The sequence below is a fragment of the Nerophis ophidion genome, linkage group LG21 (assembly GCF_033978795.1).
Source record: "Nerophis ophidion isolate RoL-2023_Sa linkage group LG21, RoL_Noph_v1.0, whole genome shotgun sequence".
NCBI lineage: Eukaryota > Metazoa > Chordata > Actinopteri > Syngnathiformes > Syngnathidae > Nerophis > Nerophis ophidion.
This window is the reverse complement of record NC_084631.1, coordinates 11304630-11328674: the sequence shown is the minus strand read 5'-3', so window position 1 is coordinate 11328674 and position 24045 is coordinate 11304630. Positions and strand designations below refer to the sequence as shown.

At 34.0% G+C, this 24045-nt stretch overlaps 1 protein-coding gene across 3 annotated transcripts in view; it reads left to right on the top strand.

The window, feature by feature from the left end:
• LOC133539769 (transcription factor HES-2-like) overlaps positions 1-7048 on the top strand; it is an 18911-nt gene extending 11863 nt beyond the window's left edge. For 2 of the 3 annotated variants that reach the window (XR_009803488.1, XR_009803487.1), the window contains exons 2-4: positions 1583-1678; positions 6293-6824; positions 6904-7048. Coding sequence is in view for 1 of the 3 variants with exons in the window: in XM_061881931.1 (XP_061737915.1) it covers positions 1583-1678; positions 6293-6682 (486 nt within the window). In the remaining 2 variants the exon portion in view is untranslated. Of the gene's footprint in view, positions 1-1582; positions 1679-6292; positions 6851-6903 lie in introns of those variants that run through there. The other variant, XM_061881931.1, reaches the window with a different exon arrangement.
• The last annotated feature ends 16997 nt before the right edge of the window (positions 7049-24045 follow it).

Here is a 24045-nt window from a genome sequence, read left to right as displayed (position 1 = left end):
ATATATGTATGTACGTATGTATATATGTATGTATACATGTAAATGTAAATATATTTGTAAATATGTATATCTTTATAAATTTATGTTCATACAGTATATTTGTATATATATGTTTGTATCCATGTATGTGTATATATGTGTATATATAAATGTATGTAAATGTATATTTATGTTACAAGTATTTATATGTATATACATGCGTGTATTTACATGTATATGTAAATGTGTGTATATGTGTATACATGTGTTTATACAGTGTATACACATGTATATATGTATATATATATAAATATATATGTGTGTATGTATATCTAAATGTGTATGTATTCTATGTATACATGTATATGTATATATATGTGTATATACGTATTTATCTATATATGTGTGTTTATGTAAAAATATTTATGTATATGTGTGTATATAAGATATATATATATATATATATATATATATATATATGTATATATATATATATATATATATATATATATATATATATATATCTTAATTAGATTATCCAGAGAATAGTGCTCGATACCGTGGTAGAGCGCATTATGTATGTGTGGGAAAAATCACAAGACTACTTCATCTCTATAGAACTGTTTCGTCAGAAATCTCCTGATGATTGAGGGAATCCCTTAATGAAACAGTTCTGTAGAGATGAAGTAGTCTTGTGATTTTTCCCAAACATATATATATATATATATATATATATATATATATATATATATGTGTGTATCTGTGTACGTATGTTTATGTGATTTGTATGTACGTGTGTGTGTATGAGTGTATATATGTGTGTGTGTATTTATATATGTTTATCTGTTTGTATTTATTTGTGTGTATATCCGTATGTACATATATATATATATGTATATATATTATACATATTTTTGTGTTTGTGTATATAAATATATATGTATACGTTTGTGTGTATATATGTTTATTTTTGTTTGTATACATTTGTGTATATATTAATGTATATGTACAATAATATTTAAATGTTTGTATATTGATATATATGTGTGTATTTATAAATGTATGAGTATAAATGTACGTATGTAAATATGTATGTATGTGTATATATGTTATGTAAGTATATATGTACGTGTGTATGTTTTTATGTGTGTATGTATATATATATTTGTGTGTTTGTATATGTATATTGTTTATGTATACAGTATATGCATGTGTGTGCATATATACATTTATATATGTAATTTGTGTAGGTATATATAAATCTGTGTGTATATATGTATACACATGTAGCTGTGTATGTTTGTATACGTGTATATGTATACTTTTTATGTATATATATATGTATTTATATAAATACACATATCTATATAAACCTATATAGTTTTGTATGTGTGTGTGTTTGTATGTATATATATATATATATATATATATATATATATATATATATATATATATATATATATATATTATGTATGCATACACAAAAATATAACACACTATATATATATATATATATATACATAAACATAGAATAATAATGTTTCCGCTGTACATTTATTGAACATTTTCAATATATCTATTACATTTTTGGGACTTTCTTCAGCTTATGAAATCCCAAGTGGAGAAGCGTCGACGTGAGAGGATGAATCACAGTTTGGATCGTTTGAGGGTCATGTTGATGCACGAACCCCAGCAGCGGGTAAATATGACTACAAATGTCTTCTAGAAGTCAATTATGCTTCCATAAATCACAGTTATGATTGTAATTCGTGCAAATACATGTTGTATTAGTGTATATATGTGGCTAATGTGTGTTATTATAATATATGTTGTATTGGTGCATAAATGTGGTTAATGTTTGTTATTATAATATACGTTGTTTTGGTGCATATTTGTGGTTAATATTTGTTATCACAAACCCTGTTTCCATATGAGTTGGGAAATTGTCTTTGATGTAAACATAAACGGAATACAGTGACTTGCAAATCCTTTTCAACCCATATTCAGTTGAATACACAACAAAGACAAGATATTTGATGTTCAAACTCATAAACTTCATTTTTTTTTTGCAAATAAAAATTCACTTAGAATTTCATGACTGCAACACGTGCCAAAGTAGTTGGGAAAGGGCATGTTCACCACTGTGTTACATCACCTTTTCTTTTAACAAGACTCAATAAACGTTTGGGAACTGAGGAAAGTAATTGTTGAAGCTTTGAAATTGGAATTCTTTCCCATTCTTGTTTTATGTAGAGCTTTAGTCGTTCAACAGTCCGGGGTCTCCGCTGTCGTATTTTACGCTTCATAATGCGCCACATATTTTTGATGGGAGACAGGTCTGGACTGCAGGCGGGCCAGGAAAGTACCCACACTCTTTTTCCACGAAGCCACGCTGTTGTAACACGTGCTGAATGTGGCTTGGCATTGTCTTGCTGAAATAAGCAGGGGTGTTCCTGAAATAGACGGCGCTTAGATGGCAGCATGTGTTGTTTCAAAACCTGTATGTACCTTCAAGCATGTGTAAGTTACCCATGCCTTGGGCACTAATGCACCCCCATACCATCACAGATGCTGGCAACTTTGCGTCAATAACAGTCTGGATGGTTCGCTCCCCCTGTGGTCCGGATGACACGATGTCGAATATTTCCAAAAACAATTTGAAATGTGGACTCGTCACACCACAAAACACTTTTCCACTTAGCATCAGTTCATCTGAGATGGTCTCGGGCCCAGAGGAGCTGGCGGCGTTTCTGGATGTTGTTGATAAATGGCTTTCGCTTTGCATAGTAGAGCTTTAACTTGCACTTACAAATGTAGCGACCAAATGTATTTAGTAACAGTGGTTTTCTGAAGTGTTCCTGAGCCCCTGTGGTGATATCCTTAAGAGATTGATGCCGATTTTTGATACATTGCCGTCTGACGGATCGAAGGTCACGGTGATTCAATGTTGGTTTCCGGCCATGCCGCTTAACTGGAGTGATTTCTCCAGATTCTCTGAACCTTTTGATGATATTATGGACCGTAGATGTTGAAATCCCTAAATTTCTTGCAATTGCACTTTGAGAAACATTGTTCTTAAACTCTTTGACTATTTGCTCACGCAGTTGTGGACAAAGGGGTGTACCTCGCCTCATCCTTTCTTGTGAAAGACTGAGCATTTTTTGGGAAGCTGTTTTTATACCCAATCATGGCACCCACCTGTTCCCAATTAGCCGGCACACCTGTGGGATGTTCCAAATAAGTGTTTGATGAGCATGTCCTCAACTTTATCAGTATTTATTGCCACTTTTCCCAACGTCTTTGTCACATGTTGCTGGCATCAAATTCTAAAGTTAATGATTATTTGCACACACACAAAAAAATGTTTATCAGTTTGAACATCAAATATCTTGTCTTTGTCGTGCATTCAACTGAATATGGGTTGAAAATTATTTGCAAATCATTGTATTCTGTTTATATTTACATCTAACACAATTTCCCAACTCATGTGGAAATGGTGTTTGTATAATTTATGTTGTATGTGTGTTATTAATATATTGTTTGTATGATAGGGGTTGTTGATGTGTAATATGTGATAATATATGTTCTATATACTTGGTTAATGTGTTATTGTAATATATGATGTATATGTGTTATTATTATATTTTAAATGTGTTTATGTATGTCAAATATGTATTTACCGTATTTCCTTGAATTGCCGCAGGACATATAGTATGCACCTGTCTTGAATTACTGCCGGGTCAAACTCGCTTCATAAAATAATTAGCGCATGCTTAGTATTACCGCCTGGTCAAACTCGTGATGTCACGAGTGACACTTCCCCTGTCATCATTTTCAAAATGGGGGAAGGCTGATTTTTAATACCGGTAATTTGAAATTGCATAAAGGGAAGAAGATTAAGAGCTATTCAGTAGGATTTAAGGTCCAAGCTTACAACACACTCAATTTTTTACTGCATACCTTTGGTAATTGCCGGAGTGAGAAGAGGTTTTAAAATAATTAGCGCATGCTTACTTTTACCACATGCCTTTGGTAAGCGCAGGAGTGAGAAGAGGTTTTAAAATAATTAGCGCATGCTTACTTTTACCACTTGCCTTTGGTAAGTGCCGGAGTGAGAAGAGGTTTTAAAATAATTAGCGCATGCTTACTTTTACCGCATGCCTTTGGTAAGCGCCGGAGTGAGAAGAGGTTTTAAAATAATTAGCGCATGCTTACTTTTACCACATGCCTTTGGTAAGGGCAGGAGTGAGAAGAGTTTTTAAAATAATTAGCGCATGCTTACTTTTACCACATGCCTTTGGTAAGTGCCGGAGTGAGAAGAGGTTTTAAAATAATTAGCGCGTGCTTACTTTTACCGCATAACTTTGGTAAGCGCAGGAGTGAGAAGAGGTTTTAGAATAATTAGCGCATGCTTACTTTTACCACTTGCCTTTGGTAAGTGCCGGAGTGAGAAGAGGTTTTAAAATAATTAGCGCATGCTTACTTTTACCACATGCCTTTGGTAAGGGCAGGAGTGAGAAGAGGTTTTAAAATAATTAGCGCATACTTGCTTTTACCACATGCCTTTGGTAAGTGCCGGAGTGAGAAGAGGTTTTAAAATAATTAGCGCATGCTTACTTTTACCGCATGCCTTTGGTAAGCGCCGGAGTGAGAAGAGGTTTTAAAATAATTAGCGCATGCTTACTTTTACCACATGCCTTTGGTAAGGGCAGGAGTGAGAAGAGTTTTTAAAATAATTAGCGCATGCTTACTTTTACCACATGCCTTTGGTAAGTGCCGGAGTGAGAAGAGGTTTTAAAATAATTAGCGCGTGCTTACTTTTACCGCATAACTTTGGTAAGCGCAGGAGTGAGAAGAGGTTTTAGAATAATTAGCGCATGCTTACTTTTACCACTTGCCTTTGGTAAGTGCCGGAGTGAGAAGAGGTTTTAAAATAATTAGCGCATGCTTACTTTTACCACATGCCTTTGGTAAGGGCAGGAGTGAGAAGAGGTTTTAAAATAATTAGCGCATGCTTGCTTTTACCACATGCCTTTGGTAAGTGCCGGAGTGAGAAGAGGTTTTAAAATAATTAACGCATGCTTACTTTTACCGCATGCCTTTGGTAAGCGCAGGAGTGAGAAGAGGTTTTGAAATAATTAGCGCATGCTTACTTTTACCAAATGCCTTTGGTAAGGGCAGGAGTGAGAAGAGGTTTTAAAATAATTTGCGCATGCTTACTTTTACCGCATGACTTTGGTAAGTGCCGGAGTGAGAAGAGGTTTTAAAATAATTAGCGCATGCTTACTTTTACCGCATGCCTTTGGTAAGCGCAGGAGTGAGAAGAGGTTTTGAAATAATTAGCGCATGCTTACTTTTACCACTTGCCTTTGGTAAGTGCCGGAGTGAGAAGAGGTTTTAAAATAATTAGCGCATGCTTACTTTTACCACATGCCTTTGGTAAGCGCCGGAGTGAGAAGAGGTTTTAAAATAATTAGCGCATGCTTACTTTTACCACATGCCTTTGGTAAGCGCCGGAGTGAGAAGAGGTTTTAAAATAATTAGCGCATGCTTACTTTTACCACATGCCTTTGGTAAGCGCAGGAGTGAGAAGAGGTTTTAAAATAATTAGCGCATGCTTACTTTTACCGCATGCCTTTGGTAAGTGCCGGAGTGAGAAGAGGTTTTGAAATAATTAGCGCATGCTTACTTTTACCACTTGCCTTTGGTAAGCGCAGGAGTGAGAAGAGATTTTAAAATAATTAGCGCACGCTCACTTTTACCGCATGCCTTTGGTAAGCGCAGGAGTGAGAAGAGGTTTTAAAATAATTAGCGCACGCTTACTTTTACCGCATGCCTTTGCTAAGCGCAGGAGTGAGTAGAGGTTTTAAAATAATTAGCGCATGCTTACTTTTACCACATGCCTTTGGTAAGCGCCGGAGTGAGAAGAGCTTTTAAAATAATTAGCGCATGCTTACTTTTACCGCATGCCTTTGGTAAGCGCAGGAGTGAGAAGAGGTTTTAAAATAATTAGCGCATGCTTACTTTTACCGCATGCCTTTGGTGAGCGCAGGAATGAGAAGAGGTTTTGAAATAATTAGCGCATGCTTACTTTTACCGCATGCCTTTGGTGAGCGCAGGAATGAGAAGAGGTTTTGAAATAATTAGCGCATGCTTACTTTTACCACATGCCTTTGGTAAGTGCCGGAGTGAGAAGAGGTTTTGAATTAATTAGCGCCTCGGCGGCAATTCAAGGAAATACGGTATGCTGTTTTTACAGGAAAATATGTGATATGTTTTGAATATGTATTTGTATACGTGTGTGAATGTTCAGGGCGCGTGCCAGCGTCGCGTGGAGAAGACGGAGATCCTGGAGACCACGGTGATGTTCCTGCACAACACCAGCAAAGCAAAGGCGGCGAGCGGGCCTTCCTTCCAAGACGGCTTCTCCGCCTGCCTGCGGAGGGCGGCGAGCTTCCTGGGCCCAGATGTCAAAGGTCTGTGGCTGGTGGCCGCCGTGGACGCCGCCTTCGCCGCCCGCCCCCTGCAGGAGCCCCCCCTGTGCACCTCGTCCTCCATCCTGCACCTGCTCTGGCAGAGGTCCAAGTCGGCGCCCAGGAAGCCTCTGATGCCACCGCCCGGGACCTCCTCGCCGAGCACCTGCACGGAGCCCCCGCCCGTTAGCCCCGCCCTCACCTCTTCTCTGTGGAGGCCGTGGCCTTAACGCCCTCCCCGACCTCCTTTGTGAACTTTGACCTCCGCATCAGCTGACATTGCACCTGTAAATAATGTAAAGATACTTGTACCTGGATGATGTCACAAGCTCCGCCCCCTGGCGCCGACCAGACACGACCTCGGGGTCACGGGTGAGTTTTCTCTTGCACACGCCGGCGTCCATCCTAGATCCCTTTTCTAATACCCGGGTGTCGTCTGTCACATTTTTAGGTGCCGAGCTTCCAGACCACAGGGTGCATCTTCACGCACAAACAATCTCTGTGACCACTAGGCCCACACCTTTATACATGACTTGTATATTTTGCACATTAATTTATTATTTAATTGTCACAACACCAAATAAACACATTCCATGAAAGAACACAAGTGTTTTTTTTGTTTTGTTTTTTGATTAATCTGATTGAAGTCACATTCGAAGGCATTCAGAGTGATCACATGATATTTATTTTCTCATGTTCTTGTGGCCCATTTCCACATCTGACCTGGGATCAGTTACCAATTAAAGGCAAAACGCCAAAACTTTTTTTTGTGATTAATAATTGTACTTACATCATAATTTATATCGTCCTGTATTTACTTGATATCGAAATCAATACCGATATAGATACTATTGACACCAAAGGTAGCAAAAAAATTATCATTTTGCATGTCTGAAAAGGAGTGAAGAAGCTGTGCTTATTTAATCCTTTTCCACTTCAAAACAATTATTAACACATATGTTCACTTCCTGTTAAAAATGTGTAAGACAATTAACTCAACTCAATGTATTTTATTTCGGCAATCTTCACATAAAACAAAGAACAACAACAAGAAAAGAGAAAAAAAACAAACAAAAAAAAACAAGAAAAGAGAAAAAAAAAAAAAAAAAAAAAAAAAAAAACACTCATTTGAGCAATGATTGAGCCGAAAGGGTGTAGGTTGAAGCAACGCTTATATAAACCTACCCCATCACAACAAGAACAAGGTTCAAAATATATAAAATCTAAAACATGCTTCACTTATATTACTTTTTTTTTTAAACAATATATAAGCAACATATATGTAGCACACGTCTCATATACACAGTTTAACATTTAAATCAAACATATACATTTGTACACTTATATATATACATATATATATATATATATACATATATATATATATATATATACAATATAATTAATTGTATATAATATATACAATTAAATGAGTGAGCAATGAATACTCTCAAAGAAATACCGTATTTCCTTGAATTGCCGCCGGGGCGCTAATTAATTTAAAACCTCTTCTCACTCCTGCGCTTACCAAAGGCATGCGGTAAAAGTAAGCCTGCGCTAATTATTTTAAAACCTCTTCTCACTCCGGCACTTACCAAAGGTATGCAGTAAAAATTTGAGTGTGATGTAAGCTTGGACCTTAAATCCTACTGAATAGCTCTTAATTTTCTTCCCCTTATGCGATTTCAAATTACCGGTATTAAAATCAGCCTCCTCCATTTTGAAAATGATGACAGGGGAAGTGTCACTCGTGACGTCACGAGTTTGACCAGGCGGTAATTCTAAGCATGCGCTAATTATTTTGGGAAGCGAGTTTGACCCGGCAGTAATTCAAGGCAGGCACATACTATATGCCCTGTGCCAATTCAAGGAAATACGGTAGCTATGATTCATATAATGGGACATGATGTTGTTCCTTTGTCAGTTCAAACCCAGCAGGCACAAGACATTGAAACAAAGTTGAGAACTCTTTGAATGACGTCCTAATGTTGAGCAACTCGACCCTAACGTTGAAACAACGTGCTTTTTGAGGACGTTTAATCAATGTTGGGTTCTGACGTTGGTTTGACCATTGAACTTTGGTCATTTTCCCAACCAATATTCTACAACACAAATACAATGTTGAAACAACATGCTTTTTGCCGACTCTTAATCAATGCTGGGTTCTGACGTTGATTTGATCATTGAATTTTGGTCATTTTCAAAAAAATACAACACAAATACAAAGTTGAAACTACATGCGTTTTGATGACATTCAATCAATGTTGGGTTCTGACGTTGGTTTGACCATTGAATTATGGTCATTTCCCAGTATACAACACAAATACAATGTTGAAACTAAATGCTTTTTGCCGACGTTTAATCAATGTTGGGTTCTGACGTTGATTTGATCATTGAATTTTGGTCCTTTCCAAGAATACCACACAAATACAACGTTGAAACAAAATGCTTTTTGACGACGTTTAATCAATGTTGGGTTCTGACGTTGATTTTACCATTGAATTTTGGTCATTTTCCCAACCTATATTCTACAACACAATCACAAAGTTGAAACAACATGCTTTTTGAGGAGGTTTAATCAATGTTGGGTTCTGACGTTGATTTTACCATTGAATTTTGGTCATTTTCCCAACCAATATTCTACAACACAATCACAAAGTTGAAACAACATGCTTTTTGACGACGTTTAATCAATGTTGGGTTCTGACTTTGTTTTGACCATTGAATTTTGGTCATTTCCCAGTATACAACACAAATACAACGTTCAAACAACATGCTTTTTGAGGATGTTTAATCAATGCTGGGTTCGGACGTTGAATTTACTATTGAATTTTGGTCATTTTCCAAACCAATATTCTACAACACAAATACAAAGTTGAAACAACATGCGTTTTGCCAACGTTTAATCAATGTTGGGTTCTGACGTTGATTTGATCATTGAATTTTGGTAATTTCCAAGAAATACAACACAAATACAACGTTGAAACAACATGCGTTTTGATGACGTTTAATCAATGTTGGGTTCTGACGTTGATTTGACCATTGAATTTTGGTCATTTTCCCAACCAATATTCTACAACACAAATACAAAGTTGAAACAATATGCTTTTTGCCGACTCTTAATCAATGCTGGGTTCTGACGTTGATTTGATCATTGAATTTTGGTCATTTTCAAAAAATACAACACAAATACAACGTTGAAACAACATGCGTTTTGATGACATTTAATCAATGTTGGGTTCTGACGTTGGTTTGACCATTGAATTTTGGTCATTTCCCAGTATACAACACAAATACAATGTTGAAACAAAATGCTTTTTGATGACGTTTAATCAATGTTGGGTTCTGACGTTGATTTGATCATTGAATTTTGGTAATTTTCAAAAAATACAACACAAATACAACGTTGAAACAACATGCGTTTTGATCACATTTAATCAATGTTGGGTTCTGACGTTGGTTCGACCATTGAATCTTGGTCATTTCCAAGAATACCACACAAATACAACGTTGAAACCAAATGCTTTTTGACGACGTTTAATCAATGTTGGGTTCTGACGTTGATTTGACCATTGAATTTAGGTTATATCCAAACCAATATTCTACCACACAAATACAATGTTGAAACAAAATGCCTTTTGACGACGTGTAATCAATGTTGGGTTCTGACGTTGGTTTGACCATTGAATTTTGGTCATTTTCCCAACCAATATTCGACAACACAAGTACAACGTTGAAACAATATGCTTTTTGACGACGTTAAATCAATGTTGGGTTCTGACGTCTATTTGACCATTGAAATGTGGTCATTTCCCAACCAATATTCGACAACACAAATACAACGTTGAAACAACATGCTTTTTGATGACGTTAAATCAATGTTGGGTTCTGACGTTGATTTGACCATTGATATGTGGTCATTTTCCCAACCAACATTCTAAAATACAAATACAACGTTGAAACAACATCCTGTTTGACGACAATAAATTAATGTTGGGTTCTGGCGTTGATTTGACCGTTGAAATTTGGTCATTTTCCCAACCAATATTCCAAAACACAAATACAACGTTGAAACAAAATTATTTTCAACGACATCGTGATGTTGATTTGAGCATTGACATTTGGACATTTCCCAGCCAACAACGTGGATCCAACATTGGACATCAATGTCGTCTCAATTTACAAATACAACCATTTTGCAAAGTTGTTTTCAAAGTTAGTTTTAAAGGACATGTGTGTATAATCAACGTTGTATCAATGTCTTGTACCTGCTAGGAAGGCTCATCACTAAATGTGTTCTTTCACACCTAACTCATCCAAGCGTGCATATATGCCTGTCTTGAAATGCATTCGTATTCAATTTAAACTATTTAAGGCCATTATAACCATATTCATTGCACATTGTTTATTAAAACCAAACAAAAATAGGTCCCTGATAATTTTCCACATATTGAATTATTATTATTATTGTAAAATGTTTCATCTGTTCAAAAATAAGGAATACATTTCTTACTAAATCACAACCAACACTTTTGTGCAACTGTATTATTGTTTTTATTGAACAATTTAAAAATATACAGAATATTTAAGGCATTTCAATGAATTTGAAACAAAAAGGTTGAGCAGTTAAGATAAAATGGGATACGAGTATTAAATGTCCTTGCACAAGCATACAACATTTAAAAACAAATATAATAATATAAAATTAATATGGAAAAACTATTTAACATCTAATATAATCATATTCTAATATATGTATCTAATATAAAATATTAACATCTAATAAAAGTAACATATTCATATAAACAAAAAGTTCTAATAATACAATAGGATCAAATATAATATTAAATAAATAAATATATATACACATGTTTAAAAGTGGGCTTATCTAAACCGACTTAAATTCCACCTATAAAGATAAGCTTTTTTACTTTTCCAAGGTTGAATTAATAATTTGTGAAAATGTGGGTTTTTGCATTCAGAAATTGACATTTTTATGTATAAAACATTTGGCTTGCAACATAATATTAACAATCATTTCTAGTTAGCTATCTTCTCTAATCATTGATGGGAACATTTCCATACCTTTGTCTCTGATCGCCTTCCAAATTCCATAAATACATTATTTACATCCTCTATAGAGTAACAAATAAAACAATTATCAAACATAATATTACATTTTGGTTTCCACAGCTTATTTTGTTTTCAGGAAAGCGTCACTTTATTCATTATTTTACTTTTGGGAATTCCAAATAAATTGTGTCACGTGGGAAAGAAAGGCGCCAAAAGTTCAAGCTGTGGAAATGAGCACGTCATTAAATTTAGTGAGTGTGGGGGCGCGCACACACATGCGCGCGCGCAGATGTCTGCAGTTTGGCGTGTGCGTGGCCCCACCTCGCATTGTCATTAAAAGCGTGTCTTTGCGTGGGAACGAAACTTTACCTTCTTTCCCATCCCTAGGAGTCAAGCCAAATTAGCAAAAGTCTTAATTATTAAGTTAAAAAGTCTTAAGTTAAAAAAAAGTCTTAATTAAGTAAAAAAAAAAAACAAGTCTAAATTATTAAGTTAAACAAGTCTTAAGTTAAAAAAATATTGTAACTTTTAAGTTCACAAAAGTCTTAAATATTAAGTTCACAAAGGTCTTAATTATTAAATTCAGAAAAAAATCTTGATTATTAAGTTTAAAAAGTATTAAGTTAAAAAAGTCTTAAGTTTTTGAAAAATCTTAATTATAAAGTTAAACTAGTCTTAAGGTTAAAAAAAGTCTTAATTAAGTTTTTAAAAAGTCTTAATTGTTAAATTAAAATAGACGTAATTTTTAAGTTCACAAAAGTCTTTAATATTAAGTTCACAAAAGACTAAATTATTAAATTCAGAAAAATCTTGATGATTAAGTTGAAAAAAGTCTTAATTATTAAGTTTAAAAAGTATTAAGTTAAAAAAGTCTTAATTAAGTTTTTGAAAAGTCTTAATTATTAAGTTAAAGAAAGTCTTAAGTTAAAAAATTCTTCATTAAGTTTTTAAAAAGTCTTAATTATTAAGTTAAAAAGTCTTAAGACTAAAAAAGGTCTTAAGTTTAAATAAAGTCTTAATTATTAAATTAAAATAGTCTTAATTATTAAGTTCACAAAAGTCTTAATTATTAATTTCTGAAAAATCTTTATTACGTTTAAAAAGTCTTAAGTTAAAAAAAGTATTAAGTTAAAAAAAGTCTTAATCAAGTTTTTAAAAAGTCTTAATTATCAAGTTAAAAAAGTCTTACGTTTTTAAAAAGTCTTAATTATTAAGTTAAAGTCTTGAGGTTAAAAAAAAGTCTTAATTTAGTTTTAAAATGTGTTTAATTGTTAAGTTCAAAAAGTCTTAATCTTTAAGTTCACAAAAGTCTTAAATATTGAGTTTTAAATATTCTTAATTAATTTAAAAAAGTCTTAAGGTAAAAAAAATATTAATTGTTAAGTTAAAAAAGTCTTAATTTTTAAGTTCACAAAAGGATTAATTTTTAAATTGACAAATCTTAATCTTTAAATTCACAAAAGTATTAATTATTAAGTTAAAGCAAGTTTTAATCATTAAGTTTAAAAAGTCTTTAGTTAAAAAAAAGTCTTATAAATAAAAAAAAGTCTTAATTATTAAGTTAAAAAGTCTTCATTCTTAATTTAACTAAGTTAAAAGGAAGTCTTAATTATCAAGTTAAAAAAGTTTTGGTTTAAAAAATAAAGTCTTAATTTAGTTTAAAAAAAGTCTTCATTTTTAAGTTAAAAAGTCTTCATTCTTAAATTCACAAAAGTCTTAATTATTAAGTTCACAAGTCGTAATTAATTCAATTCAATCCTAATTTGTTGATTAAATGACCAAAAAATAATAATAATTAAAAAAAACCCTTTGCGTTTGGGATTAATTCAAAATGAATAAATTGTAGCCGTTTTTCTAAACATGCATTTTAGATCCTTTAATAACATTGCTATTTAGAGAATTAGTAGTAAATTAAGAAACACAATGTTAAAAATAATAGGGCATGCATAAACCACAATTCGTACAAAATGATGTGCAAAAGAAAGCAAAAAATAAAATATAAAGCGATGATTAAAATAAAACTATAAAATAAAAAAATTGAAAAAATATTATTCAAATTAAAATCAATTGTCATGCACATTTATATAATATCAATCAATTAATAAAAAAAAAAACATTGTTTTTAGACTGGATTAGAACATTGCCAACGTTAAAGGCTTCACACCTTCTGAAGACTGTGGACAATAATCCTCATAATAATCATACAAATACTAGCATTTCGTTAAAAACAATAATGGTTCAAAAAACAAACCATAATTTCAATTTGTGTTTATTCTATAATAATAAACATGATTACAAAATGTCAAATTTACAACGTTATCATTATTATGCAACGAATTATGATTATTTAGGTCAAATTATGTCTGCATTATACACACACACACAAATTAGCTCGGTTGGTAGAGCGGCCGTGCCAGCAACTTGAGGGTTGCAGGTTCGATCCCTGCTTCAGCCATCCTAGTCACTGCCGTTGTGTCCTTGGGCAAGACACTTTACCCACCTGCTCCCAGTGCCACCCGCACTGGTTTAAATGTAAAAATTAGATAATGGGTTTCACTATGTAAAGCGCTTTGAGTCACTAGAGAAAAAGCGCTATATAAATATAATTCACTTCACTTCACTAATTGAAGCACTTGTATTGAGGATTTAATCATTAATAGCATTATGCTGCAGTTTAAAACATATTTAGGCAAGTTTAATATATTTATATGTGTATAAAAGTCAATTTTGTAATATTTACTTAAGGTTATTTATGTGGCAGAGGGGTTAGTGCGTCTGCCTCACAATACGAAGGTCCTGCAGTCCTGGGTTCAAATCCAGGCTCGGGATTTTTCTGTGTGGAGTTTGCATGTTCTCCCCGTGAATGCGTGGGTTCCCTCCGGGTACTCCGGGTTCCTCCCACTTTCAAAGACATGCACCTGGGGATAGGTTGATTGGCAACCCTAAATTGGCCCTAGTGTGTTAATGTGAGTGTGAATGTTGTCTGTCTATCTGTGTTGGCCCTGCGATGAGGTGGCAACTTGTCCAGGGTGTACCCCGCCTTCCGCCCGATTGTAGCTGAGATAGGCGCCAGCGCCCCCCGCGACCCCGAAAGGGAATAAGCGGTAGAAAATGGATGGATGGAGGGTTATTTATGTTTGAAGGACTCACAATGTGGTGGTTCCTCTCTTTAAGAAGGGGGACCGGAGGGTGTGTTCCAACTATGGTGGGATCACACTCCTCAGCCTTCCCGGTAAGGTTTATTCAGGTGTACTGGAGAGGAGGCTACGCCGGATAGTCTAACCTCGGATTCAGGAGGAACAGTGTGGTTTTCGTCCTGGTCGTGGAACTGTGGACCAGCTCTATACTCTCGGCAGGGTTCTTGAGGGTGCATGGGAGTTTGCCCAACCAGTCTACATGTGCTTTGTGGACTTGGAGAAGGCATTCGACCGTGTCCCTCGGGAAGTCCTGTGGGGAGTGCTCAGAGAGTATGGGGTACCGGACTGTCTTATTGTGGCGGTCCGCTCCCTGTACGATTAGTGCCAGAGCTTGGTCCGCATAGCCGGCAGTAAGTTGAACACATTTCCAGTGAGGGTTGGACTCCGCCAAGGCTGTCCTTTGTCACCGATTCTGTTCATAACTTTTATGGACAGAATTTCTAGGCGCAGCCAAGGCGTTGAGGGGATCCGGTTTGGTGACCGCAGGATTAAGTCTCTGCTTTTTGCAGATGATGTGGTCCTGATGGCTTCATCTGACCGGGATCTTCAGCTCTTACTGGATCGGTTCGCAGCCGAGTGTGAAGCGACCGGAATGACAATCAGCACCTCCAAGTCCGAGTCCATGGTTCTCGCCCGGAAAAGGGTGGAATGCCATCTCCGGGTTGGGGAGGAGACCCTGCCCCAAGCGGAGGAGTTCAAGTACCTAGGAGTCTTGTTCACGAGTGAGGGAAGAGTGGATCGTGAGATCGACAGGCGGATCGGTGCGGCGTCTTTAGTAATGTGGACATTGTACCGATCCGTTGTGGTGAAGAAGGAGCTGAGCCGGAAGGCAAAGCTCTCAATTTACTGGTCGATCTACGTTCCCATCCTCACCTATGGTCATGAGCTTTGGGTCATGACCGAAAGGTTAAGATCACGGGTACAAGCGGCCGAAATGAGTTTCCTCCGCCGGGTGGCGGGGCTCTCCCTTAGAGATAGGGTGAGAAGTTCTGCCATCCGGCAGGAACTCAAAGTAAAGCCGCTGCTCCTTCACATCGAGAGGAGCCAGATGAGGTGGTTCGGGCATCTGGTCAGGATGCCACCCGAACGCCTCCCTAGGGAGGTGTTTAGGGCACGTCCAACCGGTAGGAGGCCACGGGGAAGACCCAGGACACGTTGGGAAGACTATGTCTCCCGACTGGCCTGGGAACGCCTCGGGATCCCCCGGGAAGAGCTAGACGAAGTGGCTGGGGAAAGGGAAGTCTGGGTTTCCCTGCTTAGGTTGTTGCCCCCGCGACCCGACCTCGGATAAGCGGAAGAAGATGGATGGATGGATGGATGGAATCACAATACTAAGTTCTGCAGGAGTGATCATGTTATATTGTCATCTATCTACACGACACTGTGAATTAAAAAAGGAGCATTTTTGTGTGGGATCTCATGGGAAGGAGCAGATGTTTTTGATGCTGTGAGGACTTTTATGTGTGTGAGAATATGCAAACACTCGTGCCGATGTGGAGACAAATGTTGAAGGTGACGTGTGAAGGTGTGAGAAGGTCCAGGAGACACTTCTGCTCCCAGCAGGGTGGGGGCGAAGGTGGACTCTCTTCTTTCACTTCGCGCTTTAACATTGCTGTTAAAAACCACGCGTCCCTTTTCACACATGCACGCCCGCTTTCATCCCCACGCGCGCGTGTCAGACGTGGACGATCGATAATCAATAACGTGGGTGCATTCCCCTCATATTGAAGATGTAAAAGTCTATTTGTGCAAATATGATGAGTGAGCACTTTGTCACGGGTCATGTCGCGTCCAACATGACATTTGAATTGTAAGGAGCCGTCCGCGCATGCGTACACGTCGACCCCACGCAGTCAGGCGTGTGAAGATTCACGCTGTTTGTGGCGGATGTTTGACAAACGTGGGCGCGTGTCGCGCATGCACGCGCCTTGTTAGGATGGGGGGTCGTGACCGCGGGGGGTCACACGCACGCGCCCTGCGATTAGTGATTGTCCTGTTGGCACGTGCACGTCAATCATGAATATAAAGAATTAACATCTCGCACATTCAAAGAGCGTGTTTAACGTTCACTAGGATCAAAGGTGTCCTATTTACATGAAACACGCTGCAGTTACTTTTACTCCGTTACATTAAATACTTTTAGGGATAAATTGTACTTAATTTTCGGTGGTTTTAATTTCTCATTTTGTGAGGAGGAAACGCTACTTTTGTCCGTTACATAATTCTTATCACAATTGATTTATTTATATCACACTACTTATTTATACCACACCACATTTATTTATACCACACTACTTATTTCTATCATACTACATTTATTTATATCACACTATATTACTTTACATCTTTATTTATATCCCACTACATTTATTTATACCATCACTACATTTATTTACGTCACACTACATTTTGTTATCATTTATATCACAAATGTATCCATACCATGACTGCATTTATGAATATCATTACTACATTTATTTATATCACACAACATTTATTTATACTACATTTACTTACATCATTACTAAATTTTTTATATCACTCTACGTTTATTTTTTTTATCATACTACACTTATATCACACTAAATGTATTTATACCACCACTACATTTATTTACGTCACACTACATTTATTTATATCACACTGCATTTATTTATATCACAAATTTATCTATACCATGACTACATTTATAAATATAATTACTACATTTATTTATATCACACAACATTTATTTATTCCATAACTACATTTACTTACATCATGCTATATTTTTTATAACACTCTATATTTATTTTCTATCATACTACATTTTTTATATCACACCAAATGTATGTATACCACCATTACGTTTATTTACGTCACACTACATTTATTTATATCACACTGGATTTATTTATATCACAAATGTATTTATACCATGACTACATTTATGAATATCATTACTACAATCATTTATATCACACAACATTTATTTATATCATAACTAAATTTACTTACATCATTACTACATTTTTATATCACACTACATTTTTTAAAATCATACTACATTTATTTATATCACATTAAATGTATTTATACCACCACTACATTTGTTTACGTCACACTACTATTTATATCACACTGCATTTATTTATATCACAAATGTATCTATACCATGACTACATTTATTTACGTCACACTACTATTTATATCACACTGCATGTATTTATATCACAAATGTATCCATACCATGACTACATTTATGAATATCATTACTACAATCATTGATATCACACAACATTTATTTATACCAAAATTACATCAACTTACATCATTACTACATTTTTTATATCACTCTACATTTATTTTTTAATCATACTACGTTCATTTACATCACACTAAATGTATTTATATCACCACTACATTTATTTACGTCACACTACATTTATTTATATCACACTGCATTTATTTATATCACAAATTGATCTATACCATGACTACATTTATGAATATCATTACTACATTTATTTATTTCAGACATGTATTTATACCATAACTACATTTACCTACATCATCACTACATTTTTTATATCACTCTACATTTATTTTTTAATCATACTACATTTATTAATATCACACTAAATGTATTTATATCACACTGCATTTATTTATATCACAAATGTATCTATACCATGACTACATTTATGAATATCATTACTACATTAATTTATATCACACATTTATTTATACCATCACTACATTTATTTACGTCACACTACATTTATTTATATCACTCTGCATTTATTTATATCACAAACTTATCTATACCATGACTACATTTATGAATATCATTACTACATTTATTTATATCACACAACACTTATTTATACCATAACTACATTTATGTACAATAAAGTTTCATTGTACTTGTACAATGACAATAAAGACCTATCTCTCTATCTCTATCTTTATTTATTTACATCACACTACATTTATTTATATCACACTGCATTTGTTTATATCACAAATGTATCCATACCATGACTACAGTTATGAATATCATTACTACATTTATTTATATCACACAACATTTATTTATACCATAATTAAATCTACTTATATCATTAATACATTTTTTATATCACTCTACATTTATTTTTTTAACCATACTACATTTATTTATATCACACTAAATGTATTTATATCACACTGCATTTATTTATATCACAAATGTATTTATACCATGACTACATTTATGAATATCAATACTACATTTATTTATATCACACAACATTTATTCATACCATCACTACATTTATTTACGTCACACTACATTTATTTATATCACACTGAATTTATTTATATCACAAACTTATCTATACCATGACTACATTTATGAATATCATTACTACATTTATTTATACCACACAACATTTATTTATACCATAACTACATTTATTAACAACAAAGTTTCGTTGTACTTGTGCAATGACAATAAATACCTATCTCTCTATCTCTATCTCTATTTATTGACATCACCCTACATTTATTTGTATCAAACTGCATTTATTTATATCACAAATTTATCTATACTATGACTACATTTATGAATATCATTACTACATTTATTTATATCACACAACATTTATTTATACCATAATTACATCTACTTACATCATTAATACATTTTTTATATCACTCTACATTTATATTTCAACCATACTACATTTATTTATATCTAGGTGTGGGCAAATTAATGCGTTAATTACGCGTTAACTCATCGATCTATTAACGCGACAATTATTTTATCGCACATTTGCGTATGTTGTTTACATGCTTTTATTTTGTTAACGCCTTTTCTTAACAAGATGGCATCTCCCGGATGTACTTCGGCGTCGAGGGGCTCTTGGTAAAGATGGAACATTTCGCAAAAATACCGGACAATTCTGCAAATTTCATGGCTGGCTTACAGCGTGATCACTCCGGGATCACTTACGACCGCCAGACAATTCTGGATGTGGATAGATCGGGCCGTTTTGGACTGAATGACGCGTGCTTGCTAAACCGGCTAGCTAGCATGGGAATACTTTGCCGGCTACATCCAGCGGCCTGTGAAGCAGCGGAGTATATGTGTTGTCTGTCTATTTATGAATAATGCAGACCAGGAGTGTTGGCTGAGTTCTTAACGTTTGTTTTCAGAGCGTGCATATCACAACATACAAGATGCCGTCATGGCGACACAACCTATACGGGGCTACCGCGCATGCTCGTCACTCCTGTTGCATGCTGGGTTGGGTAGTTCTTTTTTTCCCTGGCTCATAACATCACAATATAGTACCATGTATATGCGTTCAGTTTATCAAAGCATCAAGCAAACAATTGGAAAATTCCCATCATATCAATTCCTAGATATGGTCATAATTATTTTAAGTGCACTACGCAGAATAAACACAACATTATTAATATTGCTACTACAGATAATTTGATCAAAAATTCCCTAAAACAGCCCACCACCTATGATATAGGTTTTTTTAAACATAAGACCCTGATAAAAAAAAATGTTTCTGCTGTTACCTCAGAAATTGCCTGTTCAGATGTTATGATTGTGGTTCAGAGATTTGTATGTAGATTATATTTATTTTCCATAACAAACAGGATAACTTAAATACCCTGGCAGTGGCAATAAGCCTAAATGTTTGTATTTACATTTTTTGAGTAGATTTTCATAAAATATGCTATTTAACTGCTACTGTTTAACAAGGACTGATTTAAATTGTGTTTGCACAACAAATGTTTTGGCGCTTTTGTTCATGTGGGAGAATATTCCAATAAAGGTGCACTACACACTACTTTTGAATTCATTATTGGGCTTTGCGTATACAATGCAGTTAATCGCGATTAATCAGAGAAATAGTGCGATTAACTTTGATTAAAATTTTTAATCGTTGCCCAGCCCTATTTATATCACACTAAATGTATTTATACCACCACTACATTTATTTACATCTCTCTACATTTATTTATATCACACTGCATTTATTTATATCACAAATGTATCTATACCATGACTACAGTTATGAATATCATTACTACATTTATTTATATCAGACATTTATTTATACCATAACTACATTTACTTACATCATTACTACATTTTTATATCACTCTACATTATTTTTTTTTATCATACTACATTTATTTATATCACACTAAATGTACTTATACCACCACTACATTTAATTACGTCACACTAAATTTATTTATATCACACTGCATTTATTTATATCACAAATGTATCTATGCCATGACTGTATTTATGTATATCATTACTACATTTATTTATACAATAACTTCATTTACTTACATCATTACTAAATTTTTTATATCACTCTACATATGTTTTTTTTTTATCATACTCCATTTATTTATATCCCACTAAATGTATTTATACCACCATTACATTTATTTACGTCACACTACATTTATTTATATCACACTGCATTTATTTCTATCACAAATGTATCTATACCATGACTACATTTATGAATATCATTACTACATTTATTTATATCATAACTACATTTACTTACATTATTACAAGATTTTTATATCACTTTACATTTTTTAAAATCATACTACATTTATTTATATCACACTAAATGTATTTATACCACTACTACATTTATTTACGTCACACTACATTTATTTATGTCAAATCGCATTTATTTATATCACAGTACATTTATTTATATTCCACTACATTTATGTATATTATCACTACATGTATTTATATGATCACTACATGTATTTATATCACACTACATGTATTTGTATCACACTACACTCATTTATATTACTCCACATTTATTTATATCACACTACATGTAAAGTACTTATGTTATCACTACATGTATTTATATCACACTACATGTATTTATATCATCACTACATGTATTTAACTTGTCCACGGTGTACTCCGCCTTCCGCCCAATTTTAGCTGAGATAGGCACCAGCGCCCCCCGCGTCCCCAAAGGGAATAAGCGGTAGAAAATGGATGGATGGATACATGTATTTATATCATTACTATTTTTTTTATATCACACTACATTTATTTGTATCACAATACATTTATTTATAGCACACTGCATTTATTTATACCATCACTACATTTATTTGTATCACACTGCATGTATTTATATCCATCCATCCATACATTTTCTACCGCTTGTCCCCCACTACATTTATCTATATTATCACTACATGTATTTATATTATCACGACATCTATTTATATCACACTACACTCATTTAAATTACTCCACATTTATTTATATCACACTACATTTATTTATGTTATGACTACATGTATTTACATCCCACTACATTTATTCATATCATCATTATTTATATTACATTACATTTATTTATACATTTATTCATACCACACTACATTCATTTATATCGCACTACATTTACTTATACCATCACTAAACTAATTTCCGTCACACTACATGTATTTATATCACACCACATTTATTCATATCATGATTACATATATTACATTACATTTATTGACATAATAATGCATTTATTCATATCACACTACATTTATTTATACCATCACTACATTTATTTACGTCACACCACATTTATTTACATCACACTACATTTACCGTAACTCTCATTTTATTAAATGCACATCAACAGTGAAAATGCGCTAACACGCACACAAACACACACGCATACACACACACACACATTTAATTATTAAACGATTAATCAAAGCAACAAATTACAAACCTATGCTTTTTTCTCATCGAATGACTCGATTTTTTGATAATATAATGATAATAATCACATCATCAATCAAGCAATCAATGTTTATTTATATAGCTCTAAATCACAAGTGTCTCAAAGGGCTGCACAAACCACAACGACATCCTCGGTAGAGCCCACATAAGGGCAAGGAAAAACTCACCCCAGTGGGATGTCGGTGACAGTGACAATGATAACTATGAGAAACCTTGGAGAGGACCGCATATGTGGGCAAATAGCAGCACTTACCGGTGAGCTGCCTCTATTTTTTTAATTGTATTTATTTACTATCAAGCTGCATGGTCTCGCTTTGCTCGATATTTTTAATTCTAAGAGAGACAAAACTCAAATAGAATTTGAAAATCCAAGAAAATATTTTAAAGATTTGGTCTTCACTTGTTTAAATAAATTCATTTATCTTTTTTACTTTGCTTCTTATAACTTTCAGAAAGACAATTTTAGAGAAAAAAATACAACCTTAAAAATGATTTTAGGATTTTTAAAAATGCCCTGCGATGAGGTGGCGACTTGTCCAGGGTGTACCCCACCTTCCGCCCGATTGTAGCTGAGATAGGCGCCAGCACCCCCCGTGACCCCAAAGGGAATAAGCGGTAGAAAAATGGATGGATGGATTTTTAAAAACGTATACCTTTTTACCTTTTAAATTCCTTCCTCTTCTTTCCTGACAATTTAAATCAATGTTCAAGTATTTTTTTTTTTATTCATTTAAAGAATAATAAATACCTTTTAATTCAATTCTTCATTTTAATTTCTGTTTTTTTGACGAAGAATATTTGTGAAGTATTTCTTCAAACTTATTATGATTAAAATTCAAAAAAATTATTCTGGCAAATCTAGAAAATCTTTTGAATCAAATTTAAATCTGAAATATTTCAAAGTCTTTTAAAATTTTTGTTCTGGAAAATCTAGAAGAAATAATGATTTGTCTTTGTTAGAAATATAGCATGGTCCACTTTGTTATATATTCTAACAAAATGCAGATTGGATTTTAACCTATTTAAAACATGTCATCAAAATTCTAAAATTAATCTTAATCAGGAAAAATTACTAATGATGTTCCATAAATTATAATTATTTTTTTTTCAAAAAGATTCGAATCAGGTAGTTTTTCTCTTCTTTTTTTTTTGGTTGAATTTTGAATTCTAAAGAGTCGAAATTGAATAAATAAATTATGCTTCAAAATTGAATTTTCATTTTTTTCCCTGTTTTCTCCTCTTTTAACTGTTCAATTAGGTGTTTTTTTATCATTTATTCTCTACAAAAAACCTCCCGTAAAATGAAAAAAAATGTACAACGGAATGACAGACAGAAATGCCCATTTATATGTATTTATTAATTAAAGGTAAATTGAGCAAATTGGTTATTTCTGGCAATGTTTTTAAGTGTGTATCAAACTTGTAACCCTTCGCATTAATCAGTACCCAAGAAGTAGCTCTTGGTTTCAAAAAGGTTGGTGAACCCTGAGATAGATATATATATATTTTTATATATATATATATATATATATAT